The sequence below is a fragment of the Seriola aureovittata genome, chromosome 12 (assembly GCF_021018895.1).
Source record: "Seriola aureovittata isolate HTS-2021-v1 ecotype China chromosome 12, ASM2101889v1, whole genome shotgun sequence".
NCBI lineage: Eukaryota > Metazoa > Chordata > Actinopteri > Carangiformes > Carangidae > Seriola > Seriola aureovittata.
The window spans coordinates 2,290,191-2,303,608 of NC_079375.1; the positions used below are offsets into that span (position 1 = coordinate 2,290,191).

A 13,418-nucleotide genomic window follows, 5' to 3' on the forward strand; every position below is an offset into this window, starting at 1 on the left:
AAGAACATTGCTGCACGCCTGAAGTATGCAAAAGAGCACATTGACACTCCACAGCGGTATTGGCAAAATGTTTTGTGGACTGATGAAACTAAGCTTGAACTATTTGGAAAAAACACCCAGCACTACATCTGGCGTAGAAAGGGCACGGCATATCGTCATGAAAAAATCATCCCAACCGTAAAGTATGGTGGAGGAAACCTCATGATTTGGGCCTGCTTTGCTGCATCAGGGCCTGGCCAGCTTGCAATCATTGAGGGGAAGATGAATTCCCAAGTTTATCAGAGAATTCTTCAGGATAATATGAGAATGTCTGTACATCAGCTGAAACTCTCTAGAAAGTGGGTGATGCAACAGGACAACAACCCAAAACACCGGAGCAAGTCCACAACAGAATGGTTCCAGAAAAACAAAATCCGCCTTTTAGAGTGGCCAAGTCAGAGCCCAGACCTCAACCCAATAGAAATGCTATGGATTGACTTGAAGAGAGCCATACACATGAGACGTCCAAAGAATATGGCAGAGCTTAAGCAGTTCTGCCAGGAAGAATGGGCAAAAATTCCTCCTCAACGATGTGCAGTTCTGACCCAGAGCTACAGGAAGTGCCTGGTTGAGGTTATTGCTGCTAAGGGGGGGTCAACCAGTTATTAATTCTAAGGGTTAACTTACTTTTACAACTGCCATTTTGAATGTTGAATGAGTGTGTTCAATAAAGACATGAAAGATCAGATTTTTTCTTGTTATTATTTTAGACACATTATATTTGTCAATACCCTTGACTTAGATGAAGATCAGATCAGATTTTGTGACAAATTTATTCAGAAAACCATGACATTCCAAAAGGTTCACATACTTTTTCTTGCCACTGTAGATGTATAGATACATACTTTATTTATCCCCTAGGGGAAATTCATGTGTCCATTAGCTCATTGTTGATAATAAAAATAATGATAAAAACATTTAATAACAAATGAACAATAATAATTAGATTAGTCTACTACCTTTGGCCGAGGTATTGGTTGTATTCCCTAATGGCAGTGGGAACAAAGGATCTCCTGAACCTCTCTGTTCTGCAGCGCAGTGAGATGAGATGTTTGCTGCAGCTGTATCTGCTTCTCTGTCCTGCCAGAATGTTGTTGGGAGGATAGTTGGTATTGTCCAAGATGGCCTCCATCTTACATTGCATGCATCTCTCAGTCTCATTGTGAGATCATTCTGTCACGGTCTTCACATGGGATGATGCAGAAATGGGAAAGAAATGGAAAACATTCATGTCACAGGACCATGCTGCATGATTACGTTGCCTGAGTGAGGGTAAAAAGGCACGTTGACAATACAGCACTACATGTTTAAAATGTTGTTCAACCCTCCTGAACAACATAATGGCTGATGTCTAACATCATCATTTGCTTGATTTTCAGGCACTTTTTTACTTTTAAGCACCAGACAGCAAAATGAATCCTGCAAGTACCTGGCAAGTGTATACTACAGAACATTTGAATCTCTCCCATTTTGTCCCATGTGAATGGCCATAGCAGTATGGTGTCACCATGTACATGGACAATTTATTAATCAGAGTTCCCTGTGACATCATCAAAGGAATCTGAACCAGTGCCTGTGACATCAGAGTTCTTTGGTAAGATCATCAAAGGAATCCACTCTTGTTTTATCACAATTCAAAAGAACATGTGGTTAACATGGTAACAGCAAGTTAAGTTTAAAGTAAATGGATGATTAGGGTCTCAAAAAACACTCATCCCAAATACACAGTCAACACTGCACTTCCTCTGGTCCTAACATCACACATTCAAAGTTTGAAGTGAATAAGATCTGCAGCTCTTGAAATAGAATATAAGACAGAGTGAGAGACAGAGATGCTCCAGTATTTGAGCACTAGTTTCAGTACTGGTCCGGGTTGACGTGGTTTCTGTCAAATCTTAAGAAAAAAGAATGAAAATGCAGTTGCTGCTCTGATCCTTGAAATAACTCAGTGAGTTGTTGTTTGATGCCTGAACTACATGTTTAGTGAGATGGCCTAGCGTCTGCGTCGGACAACTCTCCTGCGTCTTCGGACGGCGGAGGGCCTCCTGACTCTCCGTCGCCTACGAACGGGGCGAGAAGTCTGTCTGCGTCTGCGTGGCATTGTTACAAAGAACTAGTGTGATGGGAGAAATGGGTTCTATTTACAAACTCACTCTGTGACATCACTAATGACATCACAGTCTATGTGGCATCATTATTTATGCCTTTCATCTGTGTTCATGTAGCATCATGTTAATATAATTATGAAATTCTGACGTATAAAGAGCATTCCCATCAAGATACTGTTATTAGGTTTGTGAAGCCCTGTGACATAAGTTGGTTGTGAGGTTGGGGTGTGTGTGTGTGTGTGTGTGTGTATTGATAGATAGATAGATGTATAGATACATACTTTGTTTATTCCCTAGGGGAAATTCATGTTTCTATTAGTTCATTCTTGATAATAAAAATAATGATAAAAACAATTAATAACAAATGAACAATAATAATTAGATTAGTCAACTTCCTTTTGCTGAGGTATTGGTTGTATTCCCTAATGGCAGTGGGAACAAAGGATCTCCTGAACCTCTCTGTTCTGCAGCGCAGTGAGATGAAACGTTTGCTGCAGCTGTAGCTGCTTCTCTGTCCTGCCAGAATTTTGTAGGGAGGATAGTTGGTGTTGTCCAAGATGGCCTCCATCTTACATTGCATGCATCTCTCAGTCTCTTTGTGAGATCATTCTGTCATGGTCTTCACATGGGATGATGCAGAAATGGGAAAGATTCACATGTTTACAAATGGAAAACATTCATGTCACAGGACCACGCTGCATGATTACGTTGCCTGAGTGATGGTAAAAAGGGCACGTTGACAATACAGCACTACATGTTTAAAATGTTGTTCAACCCTCCTGAACAACACAATGGCTGATGTCTAACATCACCATTTGCTTGATTTTCAGGCACTTTTTTACTTTTAAGCACCAGACAGCAAAATGAATCCTGCAAGTACCTGGCAAGTGTATACTACAGAACATTTGAATCTCTCCCATTTTGTCCCATGTGAATTACCATAGCAGTATGGTGTCACCATGTACATGGACAATTCATTCATCAGAGTTCTCTGTGACATCATCAAAGGAATCTGAACCAGTGCCTATGACATCAGAGTTCTTTGGTAACATCATCAAAGGAATCCACTCTTGTTGCATCTCAATTCAAAAGAACATGTGGTTAACATGGTAACAGCAAGTTAAGTTTAAAGTAAATGGATGATTAGGGTCTCAAAAAGCACTCATCCAAAATACACAGTCAACACTGCACTTCCTCTGGTCCTAACATCACACATTCAAAGTTTGAGGTGAATAAGATCTGCAGCTCATGAAATAGAAATAAAGACAGAGAGAGAGAGACAGAGATGCTCCAGTATTTGAGCACTAGTTTCAGTACTGGTCAGGGTTGACGTGGTTTCTGTCAAAGCTTGAACAAGAAAAAAGAATGAAAATGCAGTTGCTGCTCTGATGCTTGAAATAACTCAGTGAGTTGTTGTTTGATGCCTGAACTACATGTTTAGTGAGATGGCCTAGCGTCTGCGTCGGACAACTCTCCTGCGTCTTCGGACGGCGGAGGGCCTCCTGACTCTCCGTCGCCTACGAACGGGGCGAGAAGTCTGTCTGCGTCTGCGTGGCATTGTTACAAAGAACTAGTCTGATGGGAGAAATGGGTTCTATTTACAAACTCACTCTGTGACATCACTAATGACATCACAGTCTATGTGACATCATTATTTATGCCTTTCATCTGTGTTCATGTATCATCATGTTAACATAATTATGAAATTCTGACGTATAAAGAGCATTCCCATCAAGATACTGTTATTAGGTTTGTGAAGCTCTGTGACATAAGTTGGTTGTGAGGTTGGTGCGTGTGTGCGTGCGTGTGTGTGTGTGTGTGTGTGTGTGTATTGATAGATAGATAGATGTATAGATACATACTTTATTTATCCCCTAGGGGAAATTCATGTGTCCATTAGTTCATTGTTGATAATAAAAATAATGATAAAAACAGTTCATAACAAATGAACAATAATAATTAGATTAGTCTACTTTCTTTGGCTGAGGTATAGGTTGTATTCCCTAATGGCAGTGGGAACAAAGGATCTCCTGAACCTCTCTGTTCTGCAGCGCAGTGAGATGAGATGTTTACTGCAGCTGTAACTGCTTCTCTGTCCTGCCAGAATTTTGTGGGGAGGATAGTTGGTATTGTCCAAGATGGCCTCCATCTTACATTGCATGCATCTCTCAGTCTCATCGTGAGATCATTTTGTCATGGTCTTCACATGGGATGATGCAGAAATGGGAAAGATTCACGTTTACAAATGGAAAACCTTCATGTCCATGCTGCGCGATTACATTGCCTGAGTGATGGTAAAAAGGGCACGTTGACAATACAGCACTACATGTTTAAAATGTTGTTCAACCCTCCTGAACAACACAATGGCTGATGTCTAACATCACCATTTGCTTGATTTTCAGGCACTTTTTTACTTTTAAGCACCAGACAGCAAAATGAATCCTGCAAGTACCTGGCAAGTGTATACTACAGAACATTTGAATCTCTCCCATTTTGTCCCATGTGAATGACCATAGCAGTATGGTGTCACCATGTACATGGATAATTCATTCATCAGAGTTCTCTGTGACATCATCAAAGGAATCTGAACCAGTTCCTATGACATCAGAGTTCTTTGGTAACATCATCAAAGGAATCCATTCTTGTTGCATCTCAATTCAAAAGAACATGTGGTTAACATGGTAACAGCAAGTTAAGTTTAAAGTAAATGGATGATTAGGGTCTCAAAGAGCACTCATCCAAAATACACAGTCAACACTGCACTTCTTCTGGTCCTAACATCACACATTCAAAGTTTGAGGTGAATCAGATCTGCAGCTCTTAAAATAGAAATAAAGACAGAGAGAGAGAGAGAGACAGAGATGCTCCAGTATTAGAGCACTAGTTTCAGTAATGGTCAGGGTTGACGTGGTTTCTGTCAAAGCTTGAACAAGAAAAAAGAATGAAAATGCAGTTGCTGCTCTGATCCTTGAAATAACTCAGTGAGTTGTTGTTTGATGCCTGAACTACATGTTTAGTGAGATGGCCTAGCGTCTGCGTCGGACAACTCTCCTGCGTCTTCGGACGGCGGAGGGCCTCCTGACTCTCCGTCGCCTACGAACGGGGCGAGAAGTCTGTCTGCGTCTGCGTGGCATTGTTACAAAGAACTAGTCTGATGGGAGAAATGGGTTCTATTTACAAACTCACTCTGTGACATCACTAATGACATCACAGTCTATGTGGCATCATTATTTATGCCTTTCATCTGTGTTCATGTATCATCATGTTAACATAATTATGAAATTCTGACGTATAAAGAGCTTTCCCATCAGACACCCTGGTCTGACTGTGCAGCCCAGCTGGCTGAGCGTCTCCAGAGGATCTTCAACTTAAGTCTACAAACAGGGAGGGTCCCGGTCCTGTTGAAAACATCATGTCTTCTTCCGGTACCTAAAGTAGGACAACCGGCTGAGATAAATGACTACAGACCAGTGGCCCTCACATCACACATCATGAAGACCCTGGAGCGGCTGCTTCTCCACCTTCTGAGGCCACAGGTTGAACATGCACTAGACCCCCTACACCACCTACAAAGAACATATTGGAGTGGATGATGCCGTCCTTTACATGCTCCACTTCGCCCATCATTACTTGGATGAGCCAGGTGGTTACATGAGACAGGTTACATGACATCATTATTCATGCCTTTCATCTGTGTCATGTGTCTTTGATGATGTCATAGAGAACTCTGATGTCACGGGCACTGCACTAGTGATTATAATAGGAACTTCAAGCAGCAACAGTTGAGGGGACGGCAACGGTGTGATGTGATGACGTACATCCTATCTTGACGCTTCCTGTTGGTTGGGCTACAAGGGTAGGAAGTATCAAAGAGTTGTTTGTGACATCATCAAAGCAATCCAGTGTTCTTGCATCGTAATTCAAAAGAACACATGGTTACCATGGTAACAGCAAGTGCAGTGTAAAATAAATGGAGAGTAAGGGTCTCGACCACTGCTCATCTAAGGAACTCAACAGTCAACACTGCACTTCCTCTGGTCCTCTTCAACATGTGAAGGAAAATGAACACACAGACGGATCACCAGCCCCACACTGAACAGTTTGCTTCCTGTAAACATTACCTGACACACTTTGTTGATGCAGTTTCTCTCTGTGTTTGTTTCTTTTCCACAGACGATGAGGGTTCAGGCTCCGACGTCGGGAAGAAGTTCACCAAGTGCAGCACATGTAAATATGGAGCAGAGTGTGATGAAGACTCAGAGGACGTGTGGTGAGTATTTGACTTCCAACAGTCTTCAGTGTGAAGGAGTGATGTAAATCCAGTAATGAAGGCCCCTCCAAAGATGACACTGTTATTCCTTCAGTGTCTTTACTGTGAAGCAGCTGCAGGAAAAAAAAAACACACACATACCACAGTGTGCTTCACTCACACTGAAACATTTTCAGCGTGATAAGTTGAGATCAACTTGGCCATCAGTAGCAGTGTAGCACAGAAATCTGGGAGATGTACATGCGGTCTCAGTGACAGGCCCCTTCTCCTTCATTACATCCATTGTCACTAGGTAGACAAAATCAGAAAACATCTTCATCAATTTGACAACACATGAGCTGCAAAACAATCACAACACATGCAAATAAACAAATGTGCTGTAAATTATAGTAAATAATAAAAGCGCAGTGGCCTGGATTTGAGTCCAACCTGTGGCCCTTTGCACCATATCATCCTCTCTCTCTCTCTCTCTCTCTCTCTCTCTCTCGCTCTCTCTCTCAGAATTAAGGTAAAAAAGAACTGGAAAAGAAAAAAGTGATGAACCTGCTGGGACACACTCGTTATACAAAGCTTTTAATTTCAAAAGTCACAATTGTGAATTGAACAGAAGTTTGGATCGAGCTTTAATGACATGTACTCTCGTCGCTCGTCAGTTACTGCTCATTGATAAACTTCTCTAATCCACTTGTAGAATATAACTGTTTGGTTTTACTTGACATTACATTATTCACAGTACTTTGAAGACATGACATGTATTGATTCAATACAGTACGCAGCCTTTAACCCTAACCCTTGGTTTTGAGGTTCTTTACTAGAACCTATAAACCTAAAGAATCTTTACTAGATTACTGTATTTCATAATAAAAGATGACTAAATATGACTGAAACTCTTCATCAGCTACGTTTTCATCAGCTGGTTACAAAACAGCTGTCTGCAGCATCTGGAAACAAAGCTATAAGAGCAGTGTTGGGGAAAAGGGTTCGGGTTCTTTTTAATTTTCATGTTTGGAAAGATTATTTTCAGTCTGTAAGAATGAAATCTTTTCATTTTCAATTAATTTGAAAATGTGAAACCTGCTCTGGACTGTATCTGCATGTCCTCTGAGGTATTAAAAAGTAGTTCTTTTTATCTGCAGACAGCCAGACTGTGGGAAATTAATGAGCTGTGTCTTCATTTAGGAGTGCCTCAGCTCATGATTTAGTGCTGATGTGACAAAACATGTTCAGGCTCCAGACTGAGGACAGAACATTTATTCTCTGGCTCCTCCCCTCAGGTGCATATGTAACATCGACTGCAGCGGTCACAATGAAAACCCAGTGTGTGCCACTGATGGAAACTCCTACAACAACCCCTGTCTGGTCAGAGAGGCGTCATGCATGAAGCAGGAGCAGATCGACGTCAAACACCTGGGCAGGTGCCCCGGTAAGAAAGCTGCTCTGGGCAAACTAATCTCATCATTCTAAATCACAGAATGATGCTGTTGTCTCCTCTCAGCTCACTGACCATCAGCTGCAGGTGTGTCCAGCTCTGGATTTCTCCACATGTTGATTTACCAGAATATGTGAGACTGTCCTCCTGTAAAAAAACAAGCCCGCAACAGGTTATTATGACCCATAGTTAGGTTTTGTTGCTAGGCGACATCTAGTGGTGGTAGTAATGATGACAGGAGCAAAGGGAAAAAGTGCGGTGACGTAGTATAAAGAGAGACAAAGTCCACGTCAGGAGGAGGTTGTGGTGGATGGATGAATATGACACAGGAGAGCGCTGTTCCATTCCCATGTGAAAGTAGCAGTTTATATTGTAACCATGACAACAGGGATTGTCTAATGTTGAGAAAGAACTTATTGTAACTCAAATCACAATCTTTTCCTAAACCTAACCAAGCCATGATTGTTATTATATTAACAAAGGTAGGTACACTGCTCTGGGTACAGTCGACGTGTTTATTATTGTAACCTTGACGACCAAGGTTTGGTATGCCTGTCGCTGTAGCGGTGCTATTTCAGGAGACACTGATATGGGTCGTATCAGAGGGTTGAAGGTTGATCAGGTTGGAGGACTGGTTGTCGTCAAACTGATGAAAGGATGAAAATATGAAGGAAAACCAGCAGAATGATGAAGTCAGGATTCAATTCAATTTTCATTATGCATTGCAGGATTGTATAAGGAACAGGAACAGATGTAGTTCCTTCATGCTACTCACAAAAAACAAAAGTTATTTAACTGAATGAATAGATGATCATAAAAGTAAAACTGTTTGTGATATTTTGTGATGGAGTGTGAAGGATGAATTCTCTTTTCCTCAGGAAACAAACGGATCCAGAGTCTGGTGGCATGGCAGCAGATACTGTCTTTAGGTATCCTCTGGGCTTTGTTCAGCACCTCATCTCACTGCTATCACTGATGCTCAGTAGACGGGTACTGATGATGTTCTGGGTGGTTTTAATCACTGTCCTGTCCCATGATGTCCCAGTGTGTGATGTTTCCTGTTAGGCTGTTTTCTATTGCTCCTCTGTGAAAACTAACTTGGCATAGGAATTAAGTTTCATTCAGATGCACTGTCCCACAATAATGTCTTAGGGTTACATTATTTTACTTGCTTTTATATCACATTTTTGAACACCAGCTTATTCATGCAATCATCCAATCATTGGGCAGCAGTGTACACAGTCCTGCAGATACAGGTCAGCAGCTTCGGTTAATGTAAATATCTAGAATCACCTCCTAGCGGCTGTTTCCATCCTCCACTCAGACTAGTTTCAGGTTACATCCCTGTTTATCCAGAGTCATATACAACATGAACCTGTGAAATTTTGTCATAATTGCTGTTTGAAGTCTTGAGTTAGGGCTAAAAAGTGTTTTCTGAAGTCACCGGGACCTATAACCTTAGACCACCAAAGTCTAATCAGTTCGTGCTTGAGTCCAAGTACGAGACCAAGTAAACTACCATTTGTAAGAGAACCAAGACCTTGACCTTTGAACTTTGAACTTTAGCCACCAAATTCTAATCGGTTTGACCTTGGTCTAGATGAACATTTTGACCACATTTGAAGAAATTCCCTCAAGGTGTTACTAAGATATGTGTCCACAAGGCCAAAGCTGTGTTTTGTGAGGTCACCACACCCATGACCTTTGACCTTTGACCCCCAAAATCGAATCAGTTCATCCTTGAGTCTGTCAAAAAGTAATCAAAAAGTTCAGTCAAGACATTTCTGAGATATTGTGTCCACGAGAATGGGATGGACAGACAGACAGACAGCCCGAAAACAATATACCTTCGGCTGTGGCTGTCGCCGGCGCGGAGGCATAAAAATATGGTATAGTTGTTGGTGTTAGACAGCTGGTTTGAGTATTTCTGAAGCTGCTCAGCAGTCTCTTAGAGGTTTTACTCGGAAAGGAGCCAACGACAGTTGACGTGAAGGCTTTAACGCCCATATACATTCCAACACGTTGCCACATTTAGATCACATTTAACATTTAACTTAACAACGGCGACTTCAGTAAAATGAAGTCACTGCAATACATTGCTGCAATATGTCTCTTAAAATGACCTGAGAGCTCTTGATATTTGCTTTAGAGGCAATTTAATATTAAAGAAGGAGGTTTGTATAAATCTGTTAGTTCAGCACCACAGACAGCGTCATGGTTTCATCAATATACAGAGGATAGAGGTTAACAAGAGTTTGTGCTGACATGTCTATGAATAAACTGAAAAAAATCTGTCAAATTAGCAGGTATCTTTCACACATGTGCTCATAATCCATACAATTACTTATAATATAATTGAATATAAATGAAATGACGGTGTCAAATATAACAAAAACGTATAATTACCTGGTAACTGTAACGTATCACAGGGTACAACAAACTGGTCTGTCTCCCATAGTGGACAGTTGAGCTGCAACAGTAGGAAGTTGCTGTGGACTGAGGCTTTGATACATTCACAGTATTAATATAGAACCTAGACTTGCTTTATCATCAAACAACACATGGACATCTACTTTTGTACTATATGGACCTTTAAATAAACCTGAATAAGCTGAGCACCCACATGCACTACATGGTCAGAAGTATGTAGACACCCCTCTCAATATACTTTATTGTACTTGGTTGTTTTTCACTTTTTTCCAAATTTTTCCCATGAAAAAAAACAAGAATTTGAACATGGCTGCAACTGATGATTATTTCTGTTACTTACTGTAAATCTTTAAACTCTACAAAGACCCTGTGAGACCTCTGAGGTCCCTGTGGGATCTGGCACTTAGACTTGAGCAGCAGATCCTTTAAGAGTTGTGAGATGGAGCCACCGGGGATCAGACCATGTGTTTGTGTGGGGCTGAGTCAAAAACAAACACAAGCGTGTGTTCATGGAGATGAAGGAGCAGTGTGGCTCACTGATGTGTTCTTGGACAACACTGGAGCTCTGTGGCCCGGAGGAACATCAGGCTTTGAACAACAGTGGAATCAGTTCAGTGCCGGTTTGACTGTGCGCTGTGGGATTTACTGACAATAACAGAAAATACAAAACATCACCAGACTTCTCCTTTAGAGTGTTTGTGTCTGACCTACTTCCATCATGGCGGTGTGTCTGTGCAGCTCTCTGTGATTACACTGTTCACTGACATGCGAGCGAGAGGGGAGAGGTGGAGGATTTCACCGCCACCGGAAGCGCGGTGTGAGGCTCTAACACCAGCGGACTGTATTCACAGAGTTTTTTTTAGTAAGGTCCGTCCTGCTTAGAGGAATGTGGTCATGAGAACGGGGGTGTGTGTTACATGCTGAACAGTCATTCAGTGTCACATAAGAGCGGCATTTTGGTCATCTTTCTCCTCAGTTTTTTCAATTCCTCTGTGCTGGCGACAGTCAGAGCTGGAACCATGTTGTTTTTGTGTTGTCCATACCTACCTAGGTCCATCTTGTCCCATTCTTGTGGAAACGATATCTCAGTAACGCCTTGACAGAACTAGTTTCAATTTGGCACAAACATTCACTTGGACTCAAGGATAAGGTGATTAGGTTTTGGTGGTCAAAGGCCAAAGATCAGTGTGACGTCAAGACTTCACACAGCAATTTGAATGATGTGCTGGCAACAAGTAGCAGCAAGTCCTCGTAGCTCATAGCATAGTTTTTTCTTCAATATATTAGTGTATTTTTTGCCGAAGGACACTTCTTATTCTACGTCATTGTTTCGTCTGATGATGGAGAAAATAATGTACAAAAAAGGAAAAACTCCTGGCTTTAAAGTTTACCAGATATTCAGTTAAACATCCCATACTGGCTGAGCTGAAGAAGCCATACCGTGGATGCAGAGCCGGGGCTAAGCTAAAGGCTAGGAGATGGAGACATAAGCCTTTTCTACCACCTCCCTCATGGGAAATGTCAACTCCCTGGCTAACAAGTGTGATGAACTGGAGGCACTTGTGAAGAACCAGCGAGCATATCGTAAGTGCAGTCTCATATGTTTCACGGTGACCTGGTTAAACGACAACACTCTCGACCGACCGTTGTGTGGATTTTCCCGGCTTCACTGCAGTACGAGCGGACAGAGACGCCAGAGCAAGAAGGAAGAATAAAGATGGAGGACTGGTTCTGCTTGTGAACAATAGATGGTGCAGCCCCTGTCACGTCACTGTGAAGGAGAAGATCTGCTGTTGGGATATTGAACTCCTGGCAGTTCAGTTGGCAGCTCTACCACCACATGGCAGATCAGAGCATAATCTGGTTTCTCTTTAGCCTTCCTACAAGCCCTGTGTACTGAGGCAGGTTGCAACCACCCACTCATTCAGGAACTGGACCCCGGAGGCCAGTGAGTCTCTAAAAGACTGTTTTGAGTGCACACATTGGAATGTCCTGTTGGAGTCACAGGAAAATGATAACAGCAAGGACCCTGACCTTGATAGAGTTGTTGAATGTACCACGGACAACATTCACTTCTGTATGGACACTGTAATACCAGCAAGAACTATACACTGCTTTCCATACAACAAACCCGGGATCACTAGTAACATCAAGACCCTCCTCAACCAGAAAAAGGAGGCCTTCAGGGATGGAGACAGGGAGAAGCTCAGGTGTGAGCAACATGAGCTGAAGAGGAGATTAAAGCAGGCGAAGGAGGACTACAAAAAGAACGTAGAGAGGAAGCTGCAGCACAACAACACCAGAGTTGTGGAAGGGGATGAGGACCATCACTGGCTGTAAAGAGAAGAACAGCCAGGCAACATCAGGTGATGTGGACAAGGCCAATGAGTTCAGCCTGTTCTACAACAGCTTTGACACCTGTTCTCTCTCCCACTGCTTCAGCTGCAGCTTCTCCTACGGCATCTCCTCCACAACCTGACACTGTGAATGGAGCGACAAGAACTGCCTCCTTCTGAACACCTCCAAGACCAAGGAGATGGTTATGGACTTTCAGAGGTCTAAGCCCACCCTTCAGCCAGTCAACATTCAAGGGAAAGACATTGAGGTTGTGCACACTTAGGTAAATACCTAGGTGTGACCCTGGACAGTAATTTGAACTGGTCCCTGAATACGGTTGCCATCTATCTGAAGGGGCAGAGCTGGCTCTTTTTCCTCAGGAAGCTCAGGTCCTTTGACGTCTGCAGTGAAATGCTGCACATGTTTTATCAATCAGTGGGGGCCAGTGTACTCTTTAATGCTGAAGTCTGCTGGGGAAGCAGCATGTCCAACATGAACACAAAGAGACTGGACAAGCGGGTAAAAAAGGCTGGGTTTTTTTGCTTGGCAGGAGTCTGGACTCACTCAGGACTGTTGTGGAGAGATGCATGCAATGTAAGATGGAGGCCATCTTGGACAATACCAACTACCCTCTCCACAACATTCTGGCAGGACAGAGAAGCAGCCACAGCTCCAGCAACACTCATCTCACTGGGCTGCAGAACAGAGAGGTTCAGGAGATCCTTTGTTCCTACTGCCATCAGGCTATACAACACCTCAGCCATAGGAAGTGGACTCATTTAATTGTTTTATTTCATTTTTATTG

At 42.4% G+C, this 13,418-nt stretch overlaps 1 protein-coding gene across 1 annotated transcript in view; it reads left to right on the top strand.

Annotated features, from left to right (window-relative positions):
* tmeff1a (transmembrane protein with EGF-like and two follistatin-like domains 1a) overlaps nucleotides 1-13,418 on the top strand; it is a 96,718-nt gene that overhangs the window by 67,469 nt on the left and 15,831 nt on the right. The window contains exons 5-6 of the mRNA XM_056391405.1: nucleotides 6,321-6,417; nucleotides 7,692-7,840. Of these exons, the coding sequence (XP_056247380.1) occupies nucleotides 6,321-6,417; nucleotides 7,692-7,840 (246 nt within the window). The remainder of the gene's footprint in view (nucleotides 1-6,320; nucleotides 6,418-7,691; nucleotides 7,841-13,418) is intronic.